The sequence below is a fragment of the Corvus hawaiiensis genome, chromosome 2 (assembly GCF_020740725.1).
Source record: "Corvus hawaiiensis isolate bCorHaw1 chromosome 2, bCorHaw1.pri.cur, whole genome shotgun sequence".
Classification (NCBI taxonomy): Eukaryota; Metazoa; Chordata; class Aves; order Passeriformes; family Corvidae; genus Corvus; species Corvus hawaiiensis.
Window position 1 is genome coordinate 18,343,768 of NC_063214.1, and position 12,750 is coordinate 18,356,517.

At 40.7% G+C, this 12,750-nt stretch overlaps 1 protein-coding gene across 4 annotated transcripts in view; it reads right to left on the reverse strand.

The window, feature by feature from the left end:
• Positions 1–12,750, reverse strand: part of LOC125321200 (amyloid beta precursor protein) — a 206,325-nt gene that overhangs the window by 101,438 nt on the left and 92,137 nt on the right. For all 4 annotated transcript variants that reach the window (XM_048293620.1, XM_048293622.1, XM_048293621.1 and 1 more), the window contains exons 4-5: positions 5,720–5,832; positions 4,099–4,292 (exon numbers count right to left, since the gene is read on the reverse strand). In XM_048293620.1, coding sequence (XP_048149577.1) covers positions 4,099–4,292; positions 5,720–5,832 — 307 coding nt within the window. The remainder of the gene's footprint in view (positions 1–4,098; positions 4,293–5,719; positions 5,833–12,750) is intronic.

The window sequence follows — 12,750 nt, forward strand, 5'->3', positions numbered from 1 at the left end:
AGAAAGCAATTAGGAAAAAAATAATTTTTTCCAGATACTACTGACAAAAAAACTCAAGTTCTTCATTGAGTCAAAAAGATACATCATTTCAGCTATTTTTTTTCAGCATACTCATCCTTAAACTCAGTCTGGTACAGGGTTGCAAAATCAGAGAACATGATTATCATGCTTTATAGCACAAATTTGTTTTAGTTTAACTTCACAGATGCCTAATTATCAGCACAAAATAGACTCTGCTCTTTTGGATTATTTATTGTAGTAAAAAGCCTACTGTATTAACTACGCTAATGGAAAGTATAAACAAACCATAAAACTTTGCTTGGCAGAAGTTTCTCACAAACTGTAAACCAAACCATTATAAAATACACTAGTCGCCACAGTGCGGTATTTACAATGCTATCCCATCATTACATCAGCGTTTTATACCTTTTTTTTACCAAACAGAGAAAATTAATTTGGCCTAACCTGCTGACGGGAAAACAATGAGAAATGAAATCTCCTATTTTGGACACTGAAAATATATTTAAATGGTCTAGAAAGACTTGGATGAAGTTAAGGCACCATCTGCTCCTGAGCTATGGGACTTAAAGGAAAAGCTTTCCATATATATCTCAATATTGAGACTTACAGTGCTTCAGTGTCCTGGCCATGAAAGAAGGAAAATGACAGCAGACTGCTTTCCTTGTGGGAAGGAAAGCCTGGGAGGTCTGACATACATTGACAGGAAGATAAGGAGAGGTGGATATGAGACAGATGTAGACAGAGGAAACCTGGAAGTTTCCAGCTTGGCCGTCACTCCTAAAGATATTCAACTTTGGACATCAAGGACACCAAAGCTTCCAGCAAGTTCCCACACACAGGCAAGACGGCCACCAGGCTGTGCTGAGTCGCAAGGGCAGCCAGAGCTTGCAGGTCACTCGATTGAGCTGTAGCTATGCAGGGAGAGGTCTGCAGTTATACTGAAAGTCAGCACCTACATCTGACTGTCCCTCAGGCAGACTTCAAGGTAAATTTTAATTAAAGGTGCAGATAACAACAAAGATCTCCTCTGCTGAGAAAGGCTTGTGACCTCTTTGTCAGAGTTACAGACTATTTCAGGATGAGCACGACAAGACAATTTCAGAAGCACATGTGGATCCTCCCTCTTGGCCTCATGAATAAATGGGTATATATATCACCAGTCACCAAAATACACCCACCCACCTTTCAAGTACTGCCAACAACCCACACCACAAGCAAGTCACATCCTTTTACATCCATACCCAGGTGGTGGTCAGATATTGGGTAGGAAAGACATCCAACTATGAGGCAACGCAGCCCAAGCTGCCTCCACATGCCCTCTAATAGTGTGGCTATAACATACTGCTGAGCTTTTCTCCATCCTGCAGGGAAGAAAACACCCTTGACAAAGCAAAAAAATAAAATACAGTGCCTCAGGGAAAACTGTTGGGGGTGAAAACACAACAGTCTGAAAAAGGGCATTTATTAACTGAATGGCTGCAACGTGCTTTCCTCTACACATTCAGAACCATAAATGCAAATATTTTAAAATTTATATCTGATAGCTTAAGATATAAAGTTACCTCAAAATAGGTCACCCACATTTGCTGGATTCTGCTCTGCCATAGTTTTGAGAAACAAAATAGAATCATCTGCTTTTCAGCTCATCACCTCCACCTCAAACATGTCACCTTCTCTTTGACTTGGGTAACCATGTAAGGTGAAAAATGTAGACTTGAGTAAGCACTTCAGAGGTGCTTTAATAGCAGAGAATATTGGCAATTTAGCATTAGCAAATCTTACATTTCCTTTCTCCCTCACAATCAGTTTAGGACTGAGGCATATATGTATCGATAGCCACACAGACATATGCTCAGATATGAATAAATATATATACAAAAATTTGAATTTGAATTACCACCTACTGCTGTGTAAGAATTTTTTAAAAAAATATATACAAAAAATATAGATATAGTTATATATATATAACTAAAGTTCAAGAGTATTTCTGGCTCCAATATACATAGTTTAAATGTAGTTGGGAAGCTAAAGAGGTAGCAAAAAATACGAGTGAGTCAGTCTAAAAGAACTACCAATTGCTTGGCTCTTCATCTGCAGGTGAAGTACAAGTGCCCCATAGAAGGATCTTTCATTTTCCTTTTGCAAGCATTTTTGTGAGAGGGGAGGGTAAAAAAAATAAATCAGTACTTGCTTGGAATTTCAGAAATGGATTGAAATGCAATTACAGCTCCCATTCCTAGAGGATACAAAATTTATGAAGTTATTCTTGAACTCATCTCTTCAGATATTAAACTGCCTTATGAGGAAGAAAATGGGCTACAATAGTAAATGAAATGTTCAGTGACAAACACAAAAAACCCAGAAATGAAGTGAGTATCTGTAAGTAAAATTATTTTGGAATCTTTGATCTTATAAGACATGTGCTACATATAAGTATATATACAATAAATATGTTACCTATAAAAGCCATGTAATAGATATAGAAGATAGATGGATAGATCTATCTTGCATGGATAGAGATATAGATATAGAATGAAAAAACCAAACATTTCGTTAGAATAAGGTCAGCACTCATTTCTTAGAATGAGAGAACATTTAAACATCCAATCAAAATCTAAATTAAATATACAGAAACGACACAGCAACAGTCCAAAGGCAGCTTCACAAATCCTACTGAAAGGGTTATAAATAGTAACACTAAGAGATGTTAGAACTACAAATCAGAAGTCAATCCAAAGGTATCAATAAGGAGTATGCAAAGTTCTTTGATGCAGGCTTTTGCATCAGTCTGACCATTCACTCCTGTTCATGACAAAAAACTGGAAATTACCATGGGGAAATATTTATTTTAAACTTATTCCATTATTCAAAAAGGAATAATGTCTTCCTTGCAACACTTACTAATGCTTTGTCAGGAAAGATTTAGTTGCCCACCATGATACAGTTTCTAATTATTCTAGGTCTTAATGCCATCTCATTGCACCAAATTACAGCAATTCAGTCTCTATCCTTCATCTCTGCACTGTTCTTCAAATTGTTTCCATCTAGATTATTAACAAGTCCAAACATAACACAGTTCAGACTTGTTAGCTTTCTGCATTATTCACATAATTTGGTCCCCACTTATTTTCTGGGTACTCCTTGAAGCCACTTGCAGTCGGCCCCAAGTTTTAGATTTTGTGCATTCTTTGTACAAGAAAAGAAGTAAAAACACTGCATTAGCACAGTATGAAGTGATGAAAGCCTGGGGAGCACAAAGAGTTTGAACATTGATCTTAGTTTATGAAGAAAGCCATCTTTGCGAGTTGTTGGCATCCAGTTGCAAGGACGTGACACAGTACTCTGCTGCTTTTAAAACTGCTGTCTGATAGGCTCAGGAGAGTGATATGAAAAAGCTTGAACAGCACCAGACCATTAGACCACTCAGTTACCACTGAGTGTAACAACACAGTTATGACCCGTATCCAGCTCAAAATTAGCCTACGTGCACAGGAGATGGGAAGGGTAAGGACAGGGATGGTATCTATCCATCCATCACTGCTTTGCAAAGGAAACCTCCATGTTCCTTCTCAACAGCAGCATATTAACAACTCTGTGAAAGGTTAGATATTAAAACACATTTTCGTTTAGATCATGTTTAGAAACTAATTGTCAGCAGAAAAATATTCTTATGGCAATAACAGCACATAGCTAATGGCTGTTACTATGAATGAAGGCATTTCAAAACCTCCACCAGTTATGTTGGCTGATATCTGCTGCAGTACACCAGACTGCACATGAACCATCTTAGGAGTACACTATTTATCATTTATTTGTCAAAATACATGAATTTAAGCATTTTTGTTATAAATATGGCAATACTTCTCACTGAAGAAATTAAAGGCACTAAAAAGTGTACTAACTATTTTAATAAAAAACTTTTCTGTAAAAAGCTAAAAAAAAAAAAGGAGTAGAACACTGATGCTTTCAGCCACTGTAACTGCAAGTTCATGTATAAGGTGCAAAGACTATGCCACGGTCTTTTAGACAGATTTTTGACATCTTAATAACAAGTTGAAGGGTACAAAGTCACTGTACCTTCCATCTGCATAGTCTGCATCTGCACCTCCCCACCAGACATCTGAATCATCATCTTCAGCATCAGCTGAATCAAGATTGTCGCTTTCCTCTGCTAATGGGCAGCAGACAAACTCCACACCACGAAACTTGTCGATTCCACAGGGCAGCAGCATGCCATAGTCGTGCAGATTCATGCTCTTCTCACTACAGGACTGCAGAAAAGAGGAAAAAAAAAGCAGCAACAATATTGGCATGGAGGAAGTCTAAAAAATGTCACAGACCTTGAGAAAATATGAAGGGGTTACATACTACCTTAGGAAGTCAAAGCTGGCCAACTGCATGATCTCTGAAACTTGAAACACGATTTAGAAAGGTCACACTTGCATTCACTACTTGACTGTAAGCAGCTCCCTACCTATGTCCACTGTAAGCAACAAGCTCTCCTATCAGTCTTTCCCAGAACAAAAGACTTGTCTCCTCCTATACACATGGTAACTCCGTATCTTCCTGTCTAAAATCCTCACAGGCTCTGCCTCATAAACAGAAAACTTGATGACAGAATAATTATTTGATGTATTAATCCCAATCCTGATGCATTAATGCTACTGAAGACTTCACCACAAGGTAGATCAACATTTGAAATACCTCTTACACTGGAAACACACTGTGTCTTGTCTTATAAATCTGCCAATACAGTACCTCCTATCCTTGTTTGGAAAACAATCAGTCATGCATAATTATACCTTAAAGATATAGTGATGCTTGACAGCTGAAAAAATGAAAATACTTTAGTGGTGCACAGTGATGATGTTCTTCTTGGCTATTGCCATTTCAAGTTTGCAAGTAGTCAAAATGAACTAGAATTTCCCTGTGTGAAGGTTGGTGCCTTAAATGTTTCATTTAAGTATAATTCAAGCAAGAACTGCAAATTCGAAAAGCTGCTGATCACATTTCAAATTTCATCTCCAGAAGGTGGAATAATGTACAAACTAAGAGGTCCCAAAAAAACCATTAGTCAGAAATCTTGGCAACTCATCTCAGTTTTTACGCCTAAAACCTCTCCACATAAGGAAAAAAAGTCCAAAACACATTAGCAATTAAGTTTATTTCTATTTTCAGTAAAGCACTGTTATATTATAAAATCTTTGTGCCTGACTGCAAAATGCCTTTGGCTAGTTCTAGTTTGATCAGCTTTCCTACCGTTTTCTGCTGGATTTCACATAGTGCACTCCCTGAGGCCTGTTTGATCTCTGTGGGCACCTGGCATACCAATATCCGCGATAAATGATGGATAATATTTACCAGGATAATGATTCAAGGCAAATCCTAAGCATTTAGTTCCAGTGCTAACACAGGAAACTGGAGGAAGCGGAAAACACAGTGAGTTTGTGAGTGAATGTGAGGAAAACATGAAAGAGGGTCGATATTCAAAGGACAGTGGTAAGTACTCAGTCATAGACTCTAATATGCTCTGACTCCTCTTTCCTACCTTATTAAAAAACCCAAAATGCCATTCACTCAAACATTTGAAAGTATTGTTTTTTGTGTTCCATGTTGCTGGTATATTTAAAGTCATCCTCAGAAGAGTAACATAGCTTGAAAGAAGGAAGGCAGGCAATTTTAAGACAGATAAATGTACCTCTTTAGCAACAGTGTGCCAGTGCAGGTGAGTTTCACACACATCCATCCTTTCTTGGTGAAGGAACTTGCACTTGTCTGGCACCAGAAGAGCATCACTCACAAACTCGCCCACTGGAAGGGAAAAGAAAAAAACACCCAAGAAATATTAATTTTGCTTCCAATACCTCATTCTGTTAAACCTCTAGCTACTACTAGCAGCTTTTGTGAATGAGTGGCAGGTTTGCAGAGAATGGAATAGTTTCTAGATGGTGCTTCAATTATGACCTTCTTCCAACTTGCCAGTGGAAAGGAACTCCTGTCTTTGATCTTAGATGCATTTGTTTATGAAAATTTCAGCATAATAAAACATGCAGGACCCATTGCAGATACGTGTGGTGCAACATGAAGTCAGGAGTTGGCAGATCTAGTTCCAGGAAGGGGACTATGGGGGCAGGGAGGGACAACTACATTTTTCATTTTCATAGTAGTAGGGAGAGGGTATGAAGTGTTCTGAAGTACTTTTGTGCACTATATAAAACAAACTATACCAACACCTTGTTTCAAAGCATTTGAGAGTATTTCCACTGATACAGCGCTAACAGCAACACAGTCAACTTAGTTATTTTTGTTGATGCAGCCTCTTCATTGCATCCTTATGTCAGCAGCCAGATGAACTCAGGTTAGCCCAGAAGGTTAATAAGCAAGTAGACCTCATCAGCCAGGGAACAAGATGATTAATGATCACCAGAATATCTGGTCAGATCAAAGTGGGTGAAGAGCCTTTTTCTCCCAAGGACATAAATGACCAAAGAGATTGTTCCATCTTCAACAGAAAAACAAAAATTTACATGCTTATGAAATAAAGAGTGCTCACAGCACCAGTACTGACAAGTAAGAAGAAACTCAGCTGCTAAGTAACATGATTTATTAGACTAAAATCACTTTAATTCTGTACAATTCTGGCATTGCAATTAAATAACCTCAAACCCTCTCAAAGATATTTTTTAAAGGAAAAATTACAGAGTACTTTAGAGAAAGTGTATATACTGAACAGACACTGGATTGTGAAAGCACATGACTCAGCTGGCATAAATCAGCTCTCTGAAGCCCACTTGTCTGTAGCCTTCAAAATACTACAGTCTGTGTTAAATGAAAGAATCAAGGTGGTCCAATGGCTACTAGGATGTAGTAACAGGTTAATTGATCAAAATGAGATGACTACAAGTTTATTGTTGAGTAGAGAGTCATCTCAAGGAGCTGATGAAGTGGCCCTTAAGGCCTACAATTAAAAAGTCAGTTTTAAAACTAACCAACACCAAATGCATTGGAAAAAGGCAGAATTCAACAAATATATCTTTGCTAATCACCAAGATGTGTATTTCGCACTAAATTCCTTGCTGTATTTCAGTGTCTTTGATCTGAAGCCCTTAAAATCAATTAGTCAACTAGGAACTAGTAACTAGTTTCCTTAACTCAGTTAGGAAAAAAAAAATTGATATTTTTATCCTTCTCTAGCACCCTCTAATGTCTGCAAATTAACAGAAATGTTTTCTAGAGGTGTCCAAAATTCTCTTGCAAAAATAGTAAGTAAGTACGCTTTCTGGTAACCTAAAATACAAAATTTGCACTTTCATTTAACGAAGTCTCAGTTCCCAGTAGTGTCACACAGAAATCCTGAAATGAAATTTGCATAAATTTGCAAATCCCCCTTTTTGGGGACCAGCCTGACACATACCTGAACTTTCTCAGGCCGTAAGAAATTGGCAATGGTTAATGCTTTAATTTAGTCAAGTGCCTGAGCACTGAGCAAGCACACAGGAACTTTGCTGAAGACTCAAGAGTATGATCACTTCATGCAGAACTGAAGTGTCCTGCACCTGGGGAGGAATAACCCTGGGCACCATCACAGGCTGGGGAGCATCACCTTCATCACCTGCTGAAGAGTAGCTCTGCAGAGAAAGACTTGGGGGTCCTGGTGGAAAACAAGCTGTCCCTGAGCCAGCAGTGTCCTTGTGGCCAAGGAGGCCAATGGGATCCTGGGGTGCATTGGGAAGAGCATTGCCAGCAAGTGGAAGGAGGTGATCCTGCCCCTCTATTCAGCCCCAGTGAGGCACATCTGGAGTGCTGTGTCCAGCTTTGGGCTCCACAGGACGAGACAGACATGGAGCTCCTGAAGTGGGTCCAGTGGAGGTTACAGAGATGATGAAGGGACTGGAGCATCTTCCTTATGAGGAAAAGCTGAGGGTGCTGGGGTTGCTCAGCCTTGAGAAGAGATGACTGAGAAGGGACTTCATCAGTATCTGTGAATGGCTGCAGGGAGGAGTCAGAGCATGAACCAGGCTCTGCTCGGTGGTACCCAGAAATGGCACGAGAGGCAATGGGAAGAAAGGGATGCACAGGAAGTTCCACCCGAACATGAGGAAGAGCTTCTTTCCTGGGCAGTGACTGAGCACTGGAACAGCTCACCGGAAAGGGTGTGACATCTCCCTCACTAGAGATATTCCAGAACCACCTGGATGCAATCCTGTGCCATGTGCTCTGGGACAACCCTGCTTGGGCAGGGAGTTTGAACCAGATGGCCCACTGTGGTCCATTCTAATCTGACCCACTCTATGGTTCTGTGAAAAGTAACACAATCGGATGTACCACTGAGCTACAGCCACCAAATGGAAGATAGAAAACTATATGTCCAAAGTTTTGGGTAATGCAGCTTGGGCTGCAGTGTCATTAAAAGTATGCATGAGTATGTAATTAATTTAAAATAAAGCATATCAATTTTTGAGCATCTAATTATATCAACCAACTCATAACAATACACTACAGAAATAGTAGATGTTCAGATGTCAGTGAAGATACAGTGTTAGATTTGGCCAGCACACAGAAAATGTGCACTGCTTTATAGAATCATACTGCTTGAAAATAAGGCAACAGCAGCATCACAGTAACTCAAATTCTCATTTCACTTTCCTCCAAGGAATTTCTTCCTGAAACTGGTGGGGGAGGGACGGCTGTAACCTGCCTTCTATCAGAGACGTTCATTTCAGACGTTCCTCTGAATTTGTCTCAAACTGGGACAAATAATTATTGAGTTTTTTTCTGTTGTTGGTTTGTTTAGGGATTTTTTTTCAAGTGAAAAAGGAAAAAAACTATTTATTTTAACAAGCAGAGTGCACACAGGCACAGGAAAAAAAGGTATAATGCTAAATAATAAAACCTCTCACTGTGGAGAGAATCTGGGTAGACTTCAGAGTCCTTTGTGGGTGTGGCTTTCTCCTCTCTGGAGCTGGAGCTCAGCATGGGCCACTCTGGGCCTCGGTGGAAAGGCCTCCCAGTGAAGTTCTGATGTTCTGGTGTTCTGAATAGTTCCAGAAGAGAAAAAGAAGAAGCCAAAGTCCCAGGAAAAACTTGCTTTAGCTAACAAACAAAAAGCTCGCTAGAAAGCAAAAGGAATGTAATTCTCCTTCCTGCTGCAGAAGCGGAGCAGCCGGGCAGGAGAAGCCGGCAAGCTATCTGTGTTTTTGAACACAGCGTCAAAGGAATTCCACTGGCTTCCTCCCCCCCCCTTAAAGGTCTGCCTTAAAGCTACAGAAAAGGCACAGGATTCATGTCTGGGCATAGAGTAGGTGATAGGGGATACACATCATAAAGTCACCCCAAGACATTCCACCCCTTATCCCATAGCATTGGCTCAATGTCCACACTAAGATATTCTAACTCTACACACACACATTAATACATACATATATATATATAGCTGTAGATACAAAAATGCTGCTAGCAAGGATTTTCTTGTTATTTTCTAAGTCCGTGAGAGACTTTTCTCTCTCACAGAAGAGGTAGCAGGGAATGTAAACAACCAAGCCACCTGCAACCTTGAAAAATCTTGTTTATGGTATAGTAGAAAAATATTTTGACAATGGATATTTTAGGATTCTAGACAATCACCCCCAAGGGGTGGCTGATCCTTTGTCCAACTAGACTATGAAGAAAAAAGTCTATAAAAGAGTTTGTAAAATAAATAAATAAATCAATCTTGCTGCACAATTCCTGCCTGCTGGATCTTCTCTCCTCCTCCTCCTCCCTATGGCTGCGGGACACAGTGATACACCCAAGGGCCCAGGCCTGCGGTAATATATAGCTATGTACAAACAGTGACAGTGACACTCAACAAGCAGTGGTATATAGGCATTCCACATTACAGATGGCTTTTACCCAAATCTCCCTGCGGTACACAATGTGTTGTTCCATCTTTCTGCATTACCCACCATGTGCAATCTGGTCCCTGTGCAAAAACAACCCCAAAGATGGGTTTGTCTGTACTCAAGGCAGAATTAATCCAAACAGCCTTTCCTAACAGACCTCTGACATGCACTACTAGGACCCTATCTCTGTCTACTGTATGCAGGGATTCAGATTGGGCTGGACCAGCTCTATTGGTGGAACCGCAGGTGTTAACTAACCGGGTGACCTTTGCTAGATGCTGTTCCCAATTTTTGAAAGTTCCCCCACCCAGTGCCTTCAAGGTGGTTTTCAACAACCCAGTGCACCGTTCCACTTTGCCTGCAGCTGGTGCATGGTAAGGGATGTGGTACACCCACTCTATGCCATGTTCACTAGCCCAGGTGTTTATAAGGCTGTTCTTGAAATGAGTCCTATTATCAGACTCAATTCTTTCAGGGGTATCATGCCTCCAAAGGACTTGTTTTTCAAGACCCAAGATGGTGTTACAGGCTGTAGTGTGAGGCACAGGGGAGGTCTCCAGCCATCCTGTGGTGGCTTCTACCATTGTGAGCACATAGCGCTTGCCTTGGCGTGTTTGACGCAGTGTGAGGTAATTGATCTGCCATATTTGTACTTGGACCACTGCCCACCATACCATAGGGGTTTCACTCGCTTGGCCTGCTTGATCGCAGCACACTTCTCACAGTCATGGATAACCTGGGAGATACTGTCCATGGTTAGATCCACCCCTCGGTCTCGTGCCCACTTATAGGTGGCATCTCTGCCCTGATGGCCTGAGGCATCATGGGCCCATTGAGCTAAGAACAGCTCTCCCTTGTGTTTCCAATCTAAGTCTATCTGTGACACCTCTATCTTTGCAGCCTGATCTACCTGTTTATTGTTTTGGTGTTCCTCATTAGCCCTTCTCTTGGGGATATGGGCATCTACATGGCGGACATTCACAGGTAGTTTTTCTACAGTTTCTACAGGCAGCGAAAGGCCTCTCCCTAAAACCCATCCTTCAGCCAACATGAAGGCAAGGTGGTGCTGATAAAATGTGTCTGTGCCCCAGCAGCCTGAAACATCTATATTTTTCTGATGAGAAGAGGCTTAACTCCTGCCCATAACACTGCTTCCAAAAACAGCTCTGTAGCAAAACTGTCCCTACTCCCTCATTTTATCTGTAGCCTGTAACATGAATTTCAGTTAGAGACCCACAGCATTGCAGACAGACAGCAATGCAGACCTGAATTTGAAGGGTAGGAGCAGAAGTGCCAGCATGACCTGAGCATCCACCTCTGGTGCATGAAGTGGGAATAGCTGCAATTCTGCTGTCTTCCAGAGGCTTGGCCAAAACCAATGCTGATCTAAATATTTACCCTTCATCCTTGAAGTACCAAGAAAATATTTTCCATAACTATGGGGGGGGGGGGTGGGGGGGTGGGGGGGTGGGTGGGTAGTTCTGCTCCTTAGCAGGCATAGCAAAAAATACACTCTGATACAGTAACTCTCAAGTAAAACACCTTCACTGTTCTAGGCTACAAAAGACAATTATTTGGGATGAGCAAAGCCCTCCTATTAGATTAAGAACTGACTGATAATTCTAGTTGTACTATACTTTAGCATCTTGACGCTCTTACAATGGTGTTAAGTAATCACGGCAATTAAGGTACTTTCCACAAACACTGCAATGGCACACAACATGCAACATGCTTGGGACATGAGATCGAGGTGAAGGGAAACCCCTCTGAAATGGACTCATTGACATCTAAATATCCACACATGCACCACAAGGAGCTCCAGCCTTGATACATCACATGATCTACTGTGATTTTTGGCAAGCCCAAATAATACTCAGAACTCTGGAGTCAAAGGGCTAAAATCCTTTAGGTACAATTCATCAAAGTACATTTGTCTGGACTAAAGCAATTAACAATATACAAAGAAATATAATTAATTCATGGTCCTTATTATGTCTTAATTTTCATAGGACACCATACATTAAAAAAGGTTATTTCTCAAACCTTCTTCCTTCTTCCTCTGTAGCTTTTCCATCACAGACGTAAATGCAATTTCTACTCACTTTGCTATTGTTTTGCCTGACTGAATTTTCTGATACAATTGTCTTACTTCCCAGATATAACACAAGATCAGATTTGATGCATTAACAGATATATCTGTTTACATGCAAGAAGATTCAAATGCACATCATCACACACTTGCATCTTTATAAACAAAGCAAATAAACATTCTTTGAAAGTCCACAGCACGTCAACAGTTTATTGCAGCTTTAAGTTCATTTACTTCTCTCCTGCTTTTTACTTGTCTCCCCAGTCTTCACGGAAGCATTTTGCTGTGAGTTCAGTAAGATGCCTTTTCTGTCCCTCTCTTGCTCAGTAATGCAACATGAAAGAGCTGTGCTAAAACCCACTACCCTAGCACCATGCCACAGGGATTCCTGTTCCTGTCCCACCTTCCTAAAAGGCCTACAAAGTCAAAAAACACCCATCCCAGAAGTTATCAGTGTGACCAACAGTAAAGATCACCTCAAAATAGGCTCCCTGAGGGATTTTCCCTTCAGTTTTCTTCCTCTAGGCACCCACCACTCACACTAGCAAACTTTCTTGCCTTACACCACAAACCAAGAGTTCGCCTCTCAAACACAGTTTACCAAGAAACAGGCCCAAAAGCAGACTGCAAAATTCGCCTTGGGAAGATAACAAATTTCTCAACCAAGTTGCTCTCCCTTCCAATTCCTCAGTGCACAGGTTATATCTGCAAAGCTTCTCCCACAAATGAGAGAGTATTTGTTGCAGACACAGGCCCTTC